The sequence below is a fragment of the Mandrillus leucophaeus genome, unplaced genomic scaffold (genome assembly GCF_000951045.1).
Source record: "Mandrillus leucophaeus isolate KB7577 unplaced genomic scaffold, Mleu.le_1.0 Scaffold1033, whole genome shotgun sequence".
Lineage (NCBI taxonomy): Eukaryota > Metazoa > Chordata > Mammalia > Primates > Cercopithecidae > Mandrillus > Mandrillus leucophaeus.
The window spans coordinates 129260-145731 of NW_012098466.1; the positions used below are offsets into that span (position 1 = coordinate 129260).

The following is a 16472-nucleotide window of genomic DNA, read 5'->3' on the forward strand; positions in this document are numbered from 1 at the left end:
GTGCATCTGCCACATCACAGGTGGCACAATCTTCTCCACCAAATGCTAAAGTGCCTTGGCAACAGTATAACTCATTTCAATGCTGAGCTAACTGACATGCTTCCAATATAAACTGGCAAGACATAAAATCAACTTTTGATAAGGAGCTCAAAGACAAAGAGGCCCTGAGCACTTAGCATGGTGCTGGTCACACAGCTTCCTCTTAATACATGTTTGTTAAATGAAAGATTTAAGATGCAAATATAAACTTGGACCCATATTGTTGGTTTTTACTGATGCAGGTGTTCACGCCCTCGTCATTTAAGGCAACTAAACATACATAAACTATGATGAAGATAAGCTTAAAACAAACAAGAAGAAAGGGTAAAACATGGTAGGAGAATAACACGAAGCCAAGAGCTGTGCTTCATCTTCACTGTGTAATAGGATTTTATTTTATTTTATTTTTAATTTAATTTTATTGATTGATTGAGACCGAGTTTCACTCTGTCACCCAAGCTGTAGTGCAGTGGCATGATCCCGGCTCACTGCAACCTCCGTCTCCTGGGTTCAAGAAATTCTCCTTTCTCAGTCTGTAACTAGGATTACAGGTGCGTGCCACCACGCCCGGCTAATTTTTGTAGTTTTATTAAAGATGGGTTTGACCATGTTTGCCAGGCTGGTCTTGAACTCCTGAACTCAAGTGATCTGCCCGCCTCAGTCTCCCAAAGTGCTAGGATCACAGGCATGAGCCACCGTGCCCGGCCAATCATAAGATTTTAAAAGTATACATTATCTTTCCAGTGAAGAACGATGTTATTTCATTTGTTGTATTTTCTAAAAGTATGGAGAAATAAACAGTAAGTGGGATTTTTCCTAATGACGGATTCTGGGAACCAAGAATCTAAATTCTTAATCTGGGTCTAAATTTTGGCTCAAGGAAACATCTGTAGTTTCAGAAGTCATTGTTTGGGCTGAACAACGGGAGAGGAGAAGGCGGTGTACGTGCTAACTCAGGGTTAGTAAAATCTAGGGGTGTCAGAGAAGCATCATTATCACAGATTTACCTAAACACTGGCAAACTGTAATAAGTACAAGTGTGCCTGTGAGACTTATTATGGAACCAAATGAACAAAATCCATTAGAAATCTATATTTAAAACAAACACATACAACGAAAGGAAGCATAATGTACTTTTCTCAGATACTCACAGAGTTCACTTACCTATTGCTTGAGCTAAGGCTATGACAACCTCCTGGCAAGTTGTGACTTCAGTGACTCCACAAACAATCCTCTGAACTCCATCCACCCATACTTTAAGTTCCATGGTGCAGCAGCCAGTCACTCAAGGGCCCTGAGAGTGGTCATCAGGGTGTTAGGTCATGTCTCTAGCTGCAGGGACACGGAGTGAAGAAGGTTGAGTCTGTGGAGTCAGCTAAAAAAAGGGCAAAAAATCACTTGGAATAAAATGAATCAACATTTCTTCTAGTAAGCATGTAAGTATTACACAAAACCAATTTTAACATATCATAATCTTACTGAAGTACACAGGCTTATTTTACAGAAATGAATTAAGCAACACAAATGTAACTACAGTCACCTATCATGACACTGTTTCATGTTACAACTATTTTTTATAATAATTTTAATCATGAACTCTTGCTCCATTAGGTTAAAAATTCCTATTTAGTTGCCAAGCCCTATTCGCGTTGTTTTTCTGTCCTGTTTTTTCTTTTTGGATTATTTCATTAGGGTAATTTCTGAGGCAAAAATAAAGAAAAAAAGTTTGTCATTTTAGGAATTATCAATAAAATTGAACCAATTTGCAGTGCTTTGCCAATACTGAGTATGAATAAATTTAAGAACAGTTGTCAAGGTATCTTACTCAGTTCACAATCGTGATTAAAGAAAAAAAAGAAAGAAACTGCTACCTGCCTGCCTTCCTAATATTTTTTTCCCTTATTATGTCACTCTCTCTTCTCATGTATGATGTCTTGACAACTGTTTTTAATGTGTCCCTTGCCTCTCTCTCCTCACAGGACAAAGAGTGTCTTCCCCGCTGAAATGCCAACACCAGGCACAGCATAAGGACAGGCGGGTAAAAAATCTTAGTTGAAGGAAACGAATTCCTTTGACGACCAACAATATCCTCATGTATGAACTGTTTATCCTTTTCTCACTTAACTGGGTTTGACAGTTTTCTTAAATTACAAGAGTTATTCAAAAATTATAAACACTAACCCTTTGTTCTACACGCTGTGTTTATCCAGTATTTGATCTTGCATTTGGCTGCGTTATATGCCAAGCAGAAATTTTTACTTTGTCATATAGTCAAACCAAATATTCTTTATTTCCTACATTGATAAGAATGTTACTCACCTGCTAAAAATGATCACAATTCTTTTTCCTGTGGGTTTAAAAAAATCTCAACTCTTCCTATGTAAATTCTCTAATCAATCTACAATTTTTTGTTTGTCCATCGTTTTGTGGTCTTCCCACATCTTTGTTGTTTTTACAAAAGAACGTTAAAATTCAGGAGATGTAATAAACATTGATTTAATTAAGAGAACATTTGGATTTGTTCATAGGTTTACAGTGGCACTGGTATTACAGAATTAATGGCTTATTTAAAAGCTTATTTTAAAAACACTAAAAATTTTTCTTGTAAAACAGTAGTTACTACAAACAGTGGCTTAGTCCTTTGCACATTCTTTTAAAAGACCTAAGACAGTTCTAGGCCATCTGGTCACCTGGATAGATGAGTCAGAACACATGCAAGGGGAAGGAGAATAAACCTAATTACTTTCTCCAGAGAAGGTACACAAATCCTTTTTGTCATCCTAAAAACAAGGAAGGCCTGCCTGAACATTAATCTCTTAGCAAGTTGCTTTAGCTCTCGGCATACAACACAGCATAGGTTTCATTACCTCCATATGAAGAAAGAAGGGGCCACCTTGCCAATGACAAGCTGAATCCATAACTGTGTTCCTCAGTTATAAGGGCCTGCGAGATGTTAAAGTTACTGGGGATAAAAGGCTTCCAAAGTTAAAGAAATGTAAGAAAGCCAGTAAACAAAGTTCCTTTACAGCTAGACTTCTCTGGAGACTTTAATAGGCTGGTGTGAATTTAAATTTCAAAGGAGAGTTTTATATGCTGCCCAACCTAGAGAATGTTTAAGAAAACAGAAAAGTTCTGACTTGTTTCCTCTACTGCAAGGCATTCTATTTACTAAAAATAGAATATGTTTTATTCTTTCTTGGGATAAAATTAAGGTATCAAAAATGGCCAAAGATTAATATATTGCTTTATTAAATTTTTGTGAAAGCTGGATTAAAGTCTATGTAAAGTGCCTTATTATTCATTAAAAGATCTTAAACTTAGGAAATCAAGCAAGAAAGGGTACAGATCTCATTAAAGTCCCCCCGCCACCAAGAAACCCATCATTTAAAATGATCCTATGGGACCTCCCCGCCCCCCCCAGTTGTGGAAGAAAACATAAGCTCTATCCTTTTAACACATTTTTAAGTACATGATACAGTATTATTAACTACAGGCACCATATTGGACAGCAGATCTCTAGAACTTACTCATTTTGTGTAACTGAAACTTTAGATCCCTTCAACAAGCAACTGCCCATTTCGCCCTGTCCGCAGCCCCCAACAACTTCCATTCTATTCTCCGTTTCTATAAATCTGACGTTAGGTATCTCACAGAAGTTTTACATTCCTTTTTAGACTTTAGCATACTGCCACGTATTTTCCTATCTGAATTATCGTCGTTTCACTTTGAACTTTTAATCATATATTGAATCATTAATTCAACATAGTATTAGAAATTCAGGCCAAGGCAAGCAGGCAAGATAAAAAAATAAAGTGTAGTCAAATGGGAAGAGAGGAAGTCAAATTGTCTTTCTTTGCAGATGACAAGATCCAACATCTGGAAAACACAGTCGTCTCAGCTCAAAAGCTTCTTAAGATGATAAGCAACTTCAGTCAAGTCTCAAGATACAAAATCGATTGGCAAAAATCAACAGCATTCCTACACACCAATAACAGGCCAGCAGAGAGCCAAATTATGAATGAGCTCCCATTCACAATTGTTACACAGAGAAGAAAATAACCAGGAATACAGCTAACAAGGGAAGTGAAGGACCTCTTCAAGGAGGACTACAAGCCACTGTTAAAGGAAATCAAAGACGATACAAACAAATGCAAAAATATTCCATGCTCATGAATAGGAAGAATCAATATCATGAAAATGGCCATTCTGCCCAAAGTAATTTATAGATTCAATGCTATTCCCATTAAACTACCACATTCTTCACAGAACTAGAATAAACTGTTTAAAAATTCATATGGAACCAAAAAAGAACCCAAATAGCCAAGACACTCCTCAGCAAAAAGAACAAAGTTGGAGTCATCACGCTACCCAACTTCAAACTATACTACAAGGCAACAGTAACCAAAACAGCATGGTACTTATAGCAAAACAGACCCACAGACCAATGGAACAGAATACAGAACTCAGAAATGAGACCGCACACCTACAACCAACTGATCTTCAACATACATGACAAAAACAAGCAATGGGGAAAGGACTCCCTATTTAGTATATGGTGCTGGGTGAACTGGCTAGCCATATGCAGAAAATTGAAACTGGACCCCTTCCTTACACCTTATACAAAAATTGACTTAAGATGGATTAAAGACTTAAATGTAAACCCCAAAACTATAAAAGCCCTAGAAGAAAATCTAGGCAATATCACTGAGGACATAGACATGGGCAAAGATTTCATGAAAAATGCCAAAAACAGTTCCAACAAAAGCAAAAATTGACAAATGGGATCCAACTAAAGATCCTTTGCACAGCAAAAGAAACTATCATCAGAGTCAAAAGACAACCTATGGAATGGGAGAAAAATTTTGCAATCTATCCATCTGACAAACGTCTAATATCCAGAGTCTACGAGGAATTTAAAACAAACTTACAAGAACAAAAAATAACCCCATTAAAAAGTGAGCAAAGGACATGAACAGACACTTCTCAAAAGAAAACATAGATGCAGTCAACAAACATATGAAAAAAGCTCAACATCACTGATCATTAGAGAAATGCAAATCAAAACCACAATGAGATATTTAAAAGTCCAGAAATAACAGAGGCTGGCAAGGTTGTGGAGAAAAAAGAACATTTTTACATTGTTGATGAGAGTGTAAATTAGTTCAACCATTGTGGAAGACAGTGTGGCAATTCCTCAAAGATCTAGATGTGGAAATACCATTTGACCCAGCAATCCCATTACTGGGTATATACCCAAAAGAATATAAATCACTCTATTATAAAGATACATGCACATGTATGCTCACTGCAGCACTATTCACAATAGCAAAGACATGGAATCAACCCAAATGTCTATCAATGATAGACTGGATAAAGAAAATGTAGCACATGTACAACATGGAATACTATGTAGCCATAAAAAGGAACAAGATCATGTCCTTTGCAGGGACATGGATGGAGCTAGAAGCCTATTATCCTGAGCCAACTAATACAGGAACAGAAAAACAAATACTGCATGTTCTCACTTATAAGTGGGAGCTGAATGATGAGAACACATGGATACTTGGAGCGGGGACAACATACACTGGGGCTTGTTGTGGGGTGGGGAGGGAGAGTATCAGAAAGAATAGCTAGTGGTTGCTGGGCTTAATACTTAGGTGATGGGTTGACCTGGGTAGTAAACCACCATGGCACACATTTACCTAGGTAACAAACCTGTATATCCTGCTCATATATCCCAGAACTTAAAAACTGAAAAAAAAAAAAAAAAAGAAAAGAAAAAAGAAAAATAGAAAAGCAAGTTTAAACCATGAAAAAAATCATGGCATTATTCATGAAGTCATCCGAAGAGCCCATCTCTCCATCTTCCCAGCAGAAGCCCCCAGTAACCCCCTCTAGGAGCTGTAACCCTGATCTTTCCTTTATATCAACTCCAACAGTTCTATGTCCAGCCCCAGAACTAGACTACAGAGGAAAATGGAAGTCCTACAATGTAGGTGCGTGTGGTGGATCGGTCATCGTTCAGACTAAAGACCTAGGAAGCAAAAGGACATTCCAATTGGAATTTGGAATATATTTTTCCATGGAAACAGTGATGCAGGTAGAAGGAAGGTTCTACTGCAAAGGTTTCAATATAGTTCAGTTATTGTTTTCATTATGTGGTTTCTAGATGCAAGTCACTATTATTTTAATAATTTTTACAATGAAGCACTAGGCTTATTCACTAACATGCTACCAGGGAGTATTCTTTAGCTAAGGACAATTTATTGTCATCATATCCTCCTGGAACTGAGCATTTGCATCTGTGGAAACATATTATCTCAAGATCAATGCTTTCTTAAAGGAATTACAGCCATTCTTCATTATTTGCAGATTCCATATTTGTGAAATCTGCCCAGTTGCTAAAATTTTGTTTGCAATCCCAAAATCACTATCTGTGGTGCTTTCAGGGTTATTTGTGGATATGCATAGAGTGTGAAAGTTTTGAGCTGCCTGACACACACATTCCCAGCTGAGACTGAACAAGGTGACGTTGTCTTTGTGTTTCAGCTCTCGTACTGTGAACATGTGTCCTTTCTCAGTCTATTTGGTGCCATGTTATTTGTGAGTTTTGTTGGTGGGATTTCACCATTTGAAATGGCCCCCAAGCATAGTGCTGAAGTGGTGTCCAGGGTTTCTGAGGCAAGAAGGCTGTGATGTGCCTCATGGGGAAAAAATACGTATTATGTAAGCTTTGTTTAGGCACGAGTTACAGTGCTGTTGGGTGTGGGTTCAACATTAATGAATCAATAAGCACTCAGTTGAGTTTCTTATTCAAAGCCCATCTCCAGATAGTTTATTGACAATTATATTTTTCTCAACCATATGCAACGTTAAAACTCTCTGACTGAAACAGAGACTTCTCTCATACCCAGAGGTGTTAATCAACAGTGCATAAAACAGTATTGGAAATCTTCTGGAGGTACAATATTTTGTAGAATAACTAAAGAATAGCATTTATTTCTGAATTAACAATTTGAGTAAATTTTGGCCTGTCAATATTTATACTTATTACATATTAAATATAAATATAAATGTTTATATTTAATGTTTATTAAATAAGTTATCTTTAAACAGAAAAAAACACATAAAGCAAAGTTATGTATTGATGGGTTACCAAAAATGTTGTGACCAGAAACTCCCTGAAAACTAACAGGAATATTCATTATTAAATTGAACAAGCTCATGTTCTTTCTTCTACTATTCATTACCCTCAGGTGCCAGCATTCACACATGCCCAGTGATTTAACACTCTCAAACATTACACACTTGAGTATTCAACAATTGTGGAAATAAATGGCACAAGTGCTTATTACATGCGAGGCACTGTGCACCATGTTTCCTTTATTCCTCACCACATAATTCATCAAGTTAGACAGGATTAGTCTCATTTCAACATGAGAAACGTGAGTCTCAGAGAGCTTCAATAACTTTTTCCAGTGTCAAAAAAATCTAGTAATTTGGGACACATATTTGAAATTTGGCTGAACACAGAATAAATAAGGCTAGGATTCCCCAAAAGGATTCACTATACCCAATAAATGTTTTTTAGAAATGTCCTAAACCACCCTAAGAAATCTTATCTTTAATCACCTGGAAACTGGTTTTTGTCAATAAAAAACAATCAGACAATATATACAAACTTGTCATTTCAAAAGAAAGAAAAGAGGTGCTAAATCATGCTAAAAAAAAAAAACTGCAAAGAATGAATTAAGTCAAAGAATCAATTAATCCAAAGAATCTATGAAAAACACATGCCAGCAAAACGAGCATCTGATGCTCAGGTTCCTTTTTCAGCATCAATGAATTACTCTTTCAGTTTTGGAAAATCACATCCAGCTTTATTTCTACAGAATTCTAAATAAAATGTGTCTGAACATACACATTAATTTTAACTCTTGTCTTAAACACAAAGCAAAATTTCTTGGAGATTTCCTGCATTTTCATTAAATTCACACTATTAAAATATATGTTCTGGAATAAGCCATTTTGTTTGAGGCAATATTGATTAGTGGAAACAAGATGCACCAAGGTTCAAATCTCGAGTCTACTACTTCTTGTGTGATTTGAGTCAAGATGCATATTTTTCCAGGCGGCAGTTGTAAGAAATGGAATGAAATAATGTCTTTTCAAATTGTACCTTATCTAGTACAGGGCTTGGCACACAGTTTGAATTCAAGACTTAGGTCTGGGTACGGAAGTGAAAGTTCTAACTTAAAAAGTATAAACTTTTTTATGGAAGGACAAATCAACAGCAATGCAAATTTTCAGAAACATTTATACTAATAAGAGCATCTGAAAATAAAGACGTTTTAGGTTATTAATCCACATACCTAAGAGCAGCAGCACATTCAAAAATTGTAAGTAGATATTAGAAATGGTAATTCATATTTTAAAATTTCAGTCACATCTAGTATAAAAGATGCTATGAATTGGCCAGGTGCAGTGGCTCACGCCTGTAATCCCAGCACTTTGGGAGGCCGAGGCGGCGGATCACGAGGTCAAGAGATCGAGACCATCCCGGCTAACATGGTGAAACCCCGTTTCTACTAAAAATACAAAAAATTAGCTGGGTGTCGTGGTGGGTGCTTGTAGTACCAGCTACTTGGGAGGCTGAGGCAGGAGAATGGCGTGAACCTGGGAGGCAGAGCTTGCAGTGAGCCAAGATCACATGCCACCGCAATCCAGCCTGGAGCGAGACTCTGTCTCAAAAAACAAAACAAAACAAAACAAATGGTATGAATCAAGTTAAAATTATTGGTATGAGAATACTGATCCCTCTATTAAGAATTATGTCTTTTCCTTAGGATAAACTTTTTAAATGAATATAACTAGTAACTTTAGTTTTTCATTTAGCATCAACTTTAAACTGAGTGCTATAAGGGTACTCAGTTGAGTTTCTTATTAAAAGCCCATCTCCAGAAAGCTTATTGACAATTATATTTTTTCAACCATGTACTTTGTTAAAGCTCTATGACTTTCAAGTAGAGACTTCTCTCATACCCAGCAGGGTTAATAAACAGTGCATAAAACAGCAGTGAAAATCTTTTGGGAGTGCAACATTCTGCAGAATAACTAAAGGATGACACTTATTTCTAAATTAACAATTTGAGTAAGTTTTTACCTGTCAATTAAAGTTCACCATGGAAATATAAGATTTTTATGTAGTAACTGTAATTCAAGAAAAAGCAAAATCTTTATGTAAAATTACCTGTTTTAGAAAACCAAGAGATATGTTTTCAATAATCAAAAGCTTGTCTCAAAAATTAGCCCAGCTTCAGAATAATTCCTCTAACTAATCTAATCTACTAACCAACACCACTGAAAAAGTCATTTCTTCCCATTCCTTTCAAGTTACGTTTTGTAAAATCATTCTAATACCCCAAGGAAACACAAGAACACGCTTATTAGACTGATTTCTTCTTTGACGTCTATCTGACAGAAGAACACTTACAAGGCAAGTATTTAGCTTGGGATTTTAAGCCCAGAACATCACACCTTAAAAAAGGTAAGGGAGGGCTGGGCGCAGTGGTTCATGCCTGTAATCCCAGCACTTTGGGAGGCCAAGGCAGACAGATCACCTGAGGTCAGGAGTTCGAAACCAGCCTGGCCAATATGGTGAAACCCTGTCTCTACTGAAAACACACAAAAAATTAGCTTGGTGTGGTGGTGGGCACCTGTAATCCCAGCTACTAGGGAGGCTGAGGCAGGAGAATCGCTTGAACCCAAGAAGTGGAGGTTGTGGTGAGCCGAGAACGCACCATTGCACTTCAGCCTGGGCAACAAGAGTGAAACTGTCTCAAAAAAAAAAAAAAAAAAAAAAGGGAGGGAGGAAGAAGGAACAGAGAGTCTAGAAAGCCATGAGTGGCATGAAAAAATGGCCACTTGGGAGGTATGAAAAGTGAAAACAGTAGAAAGGAATGGAGAGCAACACACAGAGTGTATAATTCAGTCTCGGTCAGGGCTTCCAATGGCCCCGTAGCCCTTATTACAAGCCAATTCCTGATGGGCCCAATCTCTCCAGTATTAGCAGCTCTGAGCCAATTCTAACTGGGATGCCACCATTCCATACAAATGCCATTATTCTCGGCATATGCATCTTTCTACTCTTTTTTCCCCCTCCTCTACCACTCCAGCTTTGCTATATTTTTCTTGCCAAGTCATAAGCCTACCAACAACACTCAAAAATACATTTGGTTCTACCTGGTGAAGGCTCTAAAGAAGCTGTCAAGCTTCTCATACCTAAAGATGTCAGGGATGGGTCAATGATGGTACTTTCTCCAGGCATGTGAAAGATTATTCATTTCAGAGTTCACGGACACCAAATGGATCAGCACAGTGCACAGTGAGTGTTTTTAATTTTATGCCACCTCAGCATCCATTTTTAAATGTAAGTCAGCCTGGCTCAATTGCCCTTGACACAGTTTCCAGTACTACAGCCTACTCAAATGGTTCCAGCCAGTAGCCAGAGATAAAAACTTGGAGGTATCTCTCCTGCCTCATGGACTGGGCTTCCCGCTTTCCAGCTGCTTCCTTTAAATGGATCCTTCAGGCATCTGCCTGTGACTTACATTTCATTATCAAAAATAGAATGCTACTTGCCAGCTCCCTTTCTCTCTCTACCTGCTTGCGACCTGACCTACCTACACGTGGCCTCCAGGCATGCTGTGTACCCCCCAGGGTCTGTAAGTACTACAGACTCTTAAACTTTCACAGTGTGGCTGTCTGTGAAGCCATGCCTGCGATCTGACCCCTGATGGCAGGGCAGCCCTGAAGGGACCCAGGCAGGTGGATCCCCTGCTAGTGCTCTTTTGTCCAGGTCTCTCTGCTGCTGGAGACTGTAGTTACCAGCTAAGTCAACACAGTTTCCTTCAAAGCATTAATATGTCTCACCTTTCATAGCTGGCAGCCCACTGGCCATCAACTAGTACAGCCATTTCACTGAATGCAGAAGGCTGAGGCCTGGCCAGGTTATACACAGGATCAAGGTCCCATGCACAGGTGACAGCAGAGCCAATCTTTGCACAAAACTAATTTAGATTATTCAGAAAACTGAAATTATTTTACATATATTTAAATAAATAAAGTGCCCAGTACAGATGTTGAGGGAGTTGCCCCTCTCAAGAATTCTAGTTAAAACAGATCATAAAATGAGTTATTATTGATACAAGAACATTAGCAAGAAAAAACTACGTGTGGTCTGTTCTTGCTAATTTTCTTAAATGTTTATGGAAAGTGGAACAACATGGGACTTTACAATTTGACTTTCCCGGCACAAAATCTCATAAATAAGAAATATAAAAATAATATACCATTGGGCTCCATTTCTTGCCGCAGTATTATAAAAAAGGAACATAAAAAGCCATCTGTTTTGCAATTATACTTTCTGTTAGGATCCCAGACTACTTTGCAACCCTTCAGAGATGGTTTGAGGCATGCGTGTAGTGCCAGGTTCTATGATGGTTTAATTCTTGTTAAAGCTCTCAGAACTGGGATTAGAGACCACACTCTCAAAGTCTTCATGTGAAAATCCCTGAGCTCTGCCATCAATTAAATTATGCTTTCTACTACATGTGCTATTTCATGGCTTTCTTTCACAAATCATGAGAAAACTGGCAGTGAGTATAATACACTCCTACGGAAAAACAAAATTAGTGAAAACTTGGTGATATTTTAAGGTAGATTTAAGTATAACTATATCTGTGATATTTCTCTTTAAGTAGGTACACATTGGTACCTTCATCGAAAACCAACTAGCCAAATGGTAACCCCTTGCTTTTACTGAATTTGGCAACAAGAATTCTTAACTATGTGAAAGATGCAATGTTGACTGCTTTATATAAATACTATTTTTTTTTTTTAAGAGATGGGGTCTCCTTAAGTTGCCTAGCTGGTCTTAAACTTCTGGCTTCACGTGATTCTCCCAACTCGACCTCCCAAAGTGCTGGGATTATAGCCGTGAGCCACTGTGCCCAGCCACTCTATTATTTAATCCTTTAAAAAAAGTTTAAAAATCTTTTAGGTTGTCACCAAGGCAGAACAGATATTTAATCCTTTTAACACTTATCTGTTGCTCTCTGTGACATGAATCATTAAACAAAAGAGGAAATGGAGGCATAAAGAATCAGTAACTTACTCAGGGTTACCCACCCAGTAAGTGGCAGATGCAAATCTAACACAGTTACTTCTATTCATGAAATAAAGTTATTAGCAAAGTTTGCAAGGACATTTGTAATCACTAATTCTAGCTTAGGAGAGAAAGTAATCAAGTAAATGTGATCATGTCAGTTATAATTTCCAACACTACTAAACCAAATGATATAAATTTAGTCAATTATTGCTACAGAAATGAGGAGAAGAAAGAGCTGGTGTTCAATAACCAAATCAGACTTAGGAATATATGTTCCCTGAGGTTCCTGGTGAAAGCTGCTCCTTTCAGTCTCTCTCATCTCAGTAAAGCAGGAATAGAGCTATGGTCCGAATCCAGATGTTATATGATCGCCCAAATCCAGGTCCTTTCCATTAAAATCTGTCTGCCAAAAATAGAATCACTTTTCTTCTGCCCACTTGAATAGGTATGGGCCACCTGATTAGGGACTTTTTTTCCATGAAAGAGACGGCAAATTAAGTTCATTACCTTTTAGTCACCATTCAGGTATAATGAATCTAATTCCTGAATTTAATATTTAAAAATCAAACTACTTGAATTATTTACATATTTAATATTTAACATTTTGCAATGAAATCCACCATTTTCTTTAATAGGGGATAAAAAGACATTTATTTTTTATCCATGAAACCAAGATGACTATGGACTTCTCATTTATGGTATTGTAAATATTGAGCCCATAAATCCTGACAAACAGGAACATTTCTATAGTTACAATAAAGTAAATGTGAAAACTTTTCAACAAACCTTGTCCATTGTTAGGACTACAGTGGTGGCTTCAAAGAGTCAAACCTCACATATCAAAGCATATTCCTTTGCAGGTACACATTTTTAAAGCTAAGTTGGTATGGAAATACTTCAAAGACAAAACAATTTTGTGAGGAAATGGTAATAAAATATGTAAGATTGAGGAAAATCTGAGCCCCTGACTCATGAGTCAGAGTGGCTGCTAGACTATAAAACTTCTATTGGACTTCAATGTTAAAATTTAATGAGCACAGTAGACAAAGCAGAAAACTTTTATGTTTCTTAAAATTTCTTTACTATACTTACTCAGTTGATAAAGTACTAAATGCTTTAAGAATATGGAAGCCGAAAATCATATTTGGCAAAACTAACCATGCATGATCCCTATGAGTCTTTGTCAAATTAAGGCTATTTCAGTTAATAGAGAACAAAAAAAAGTGTCCACTCAAACAATTTGAAAAGGCGTTAGTGTTTCCTTAATCTCTAAGGGTTAAGAATAATTTCGATTGTTCTATTTGTTTTCTGAAGAAAATCTAAGCCAATTAAATAAATAAGTCCCTAGATGACATGCAAAAATAGGTACATCCTTTGGTGATATTTCAAAGTAACAGGTATCTTTCAGTGTAGCAAAATTTGAAGAGAGGCTCATTATTCAGTGTAATAAAACAAATAATGCTTTTGTTCCAAACAGCTATACTTTATTCTTCACACTCTCTATAGCTGCCATTCTCTTTAAAGAGATATTGTGTGCTGCTCTGCAATTAATTGGGAAAGTTTTGGGCTTTAAATAATCTAGGAGGTACTGTATTGTTTAATGAGCATTTCACACTACTGGAGAAGATAGACACTAAGTTTAAGATGTGCATCGTGAAATTCCAGGGCAAAAGACTTGATATTTATTGTAAATATCAGTGATACTGATTAAAGTGGTACTCTATTTTACAGTATTCTATAAATAGAATTGAGCTTAGGCCTATTCCCTGTCCTTTATTGAAAGTACATCACCAGGTGTAGATGAATGTGACACAGTCATCAGCAGTCAGAATGAATGAGCTATACAACCTAACCTAGAGCACATGAATAATATAAATAGCCCAACTGTAGGGTACAGCTACTGAATCAATTAACTGTATAAAATTCTAACATACTTTTCAAAATAAACTGCATGCTTAAGGGGGGGAAAACCCTAATTTTTGCTATGCTTACATAAATATATTTGCATTTCATTAATGTATCTGACTTCCACTATGTGTTTATATTTAAGTCCTACATTTTCATAGTAAAAACTAAAACTCAAGCACTGCTACAGCAGTCATTCTGGCAGAGGTAGCTTGCGGAATCTCTGCCAGGAAACCCATGGAATGCAATGGGTTAAGCAAACTGGCAAAAATCACTCCAGCAGTCACAAAAGTCTCCAGCCTGCTTCAGTGAGTTGCAAAGTGGGAGGAAGTAGCAGCATGGCAATAGTGACTATTTAGATAGAAGAGGGCTGGGAATAGTATTGGGAGAGTGTTCATGCCTAGCAGTTGAGGAAACTAGATTTTTAAAGAAACATTTTAATTGCAGTATAACATACAGAAAAATTCAGAAATCCTGAATTATGAATTTTCACAAAGTGAACACACTCGTCTAATCACCTCGAAGATCAAGAAAAGCCCCTCTCCTAGGCCCAACGCCCTAGGCAAAGGCAACTATTGCCCTTCCTCAAAGGCAACTATTATGATCTTTATCATCACAGACTAGTTTTGCCTGTTTTTGGACTCTATAAATGGACTGCATCATATGTAATGGCGCCTGGTTTCTTTGGCGTTACATTATGTTTGCTGAGCTTCATCTGCGTTGCTGTGCATAGCAATCGTTCATTCTTTCTCTCTGCAGTAGAGATTTCCATTGTAAAACAAACCACAATTTATTCATCTATTCTACTGCTGACAGGCAATTGGGTTTCCAGTTTTTTGGCTATTACAAATAATGCTGCTTTGAGCACTTGTACCTAGGAATGAAACTGCTGCATTCTGTAATTGTCTGCTAACTGATCTCCCTGCCTTCTCATCCTGTCTCCCTCCTTCCACATCCACTTTGCAGATTACTGCTGGAGGTAAATGGTTTTCAAATACAAATCGGATTCCATTCTCCTGGTCAGAATCCTCCAATGGCTCTCCACTGCCTTCAGGATAAAATCCAAACTCTGCATAGGTTACTGATGTGCTACCCTTTCATCATCTTGCAACTCTCCCAATTCCCCTCTACCCTTATGCCAAAACACTTCTGTTCTCTAAATCTATCACTCTCCCAAGCATCTCTGAGCTGCATATGCTGCTCTTTTTCCTTGGTAAATGCTTTGCATTCTTCTCTGCTAATTCTTGCACATCCTTCAACAGGCAGCATACCAGTTTTTTCGTATGGAGGCGGGCACTCTCCCTGTGCTTTCAAAGCAGTAGGTGGTTTTGTTTCATATCAAAGTGTTTATCTGGCTACTCCTCTCATTGTTCTATTACCTCTGGAACCCCTCAGTATAGCGGCGGGCACAGAATGGGTGAACCATGTGTGTTTGTCGAATAATATAGGCACTAATTGTACAGGACAGAAACAGTTTATGCTTAACTAGGAGGGGAAAGGGCACAATACTAATGAGAACATGTCAGTGTGATCCCAGAGGGAATAAAATTGGCATTCAAGTATTTTAAGCAATACTGCGGAAAAACCCTGCAGTATTGATTTAAACTCCTGAAATAAATCTTACCACTAATTGATGCTACTGTGAATATTATATCACACTGTAAAACCCTTAAATATATCCCAATGCATTATCTCAAGAAAAAATGCTATTGTTCTAACCTACAATTTGTGGTTTCCATATGATCTTAAATAAAACAGTTAATTGAAATAATTTGTAAATATTTAAAAAAAGCTCAGTGACAGGAAATGCTCAAGTAAATCATACTTATAAAAGAGGCAGAAAATTACAAAGATAACATCTACTATAGCTTAGAAATGAAAAAAAAAATCAGTACAGTATAAAATTATCCTGATACATTTCTTAACACCTTACCACTTAAGCAAAGGCTTTTACTCCCTAAAAACAAATTAATCAAAATAGACTGAATCTCACCAGGAAAGAAGACATGCTCCACCCTACAAACTCAGAAGGTTTTAATAAAAAGAATGTAAGGAATCTAATGAAATCAAAACAAAGGAATTCATAAAGTAAACTATGCAGACTTTTCAAGCCATTTTCAGATTCTGGTTTATAAATTATCTATCTGAATAACTTGCCTTAGATTATGGGAAAAAAAATCCAGACCCACAGATAGGCCTGGATTGGCTGTGATGAACATTGTCACCCACTCCTAGGCTTGGGAATGTATAGAGTGAACATAGCACAGCAGGTGCTCTTTCTCTAACCCTTCCTTCAAATGTGTTGTTTTCTCAGATTGCCATGCTCTCCCCTTTAACTGGAGAAATAATAAACCAACCT

At 37.2% G+C, this 16472-nt stretch overlaps 1 protein-coding gene across 1 annotated transcript in view; it reads right to left on the reverse strand.

Annotated features, from left to right (window-relative positions):
• Nucleotides 1–16472, reverse strand: part of RASSF8 (Ras association (RalGDS/AF-6) domain family (N-terminal) member 8) — a 109998-nt gene that overhangs the window by 15451 nt on the left and 78075 nt on the right. Inside the window, exon 3 of the mRNA XM_011978568.1 lies at nt 1204–1371. Within this exon, the coding sequence (XP_011833958.1) occupies nt 1204–1306 (103 nt within the window). The 5' untranslated portion in view covers nt 1307–1371. The remainder of the gene's footprint in view (nt 1–1203; nt 1372–16472) is intronic.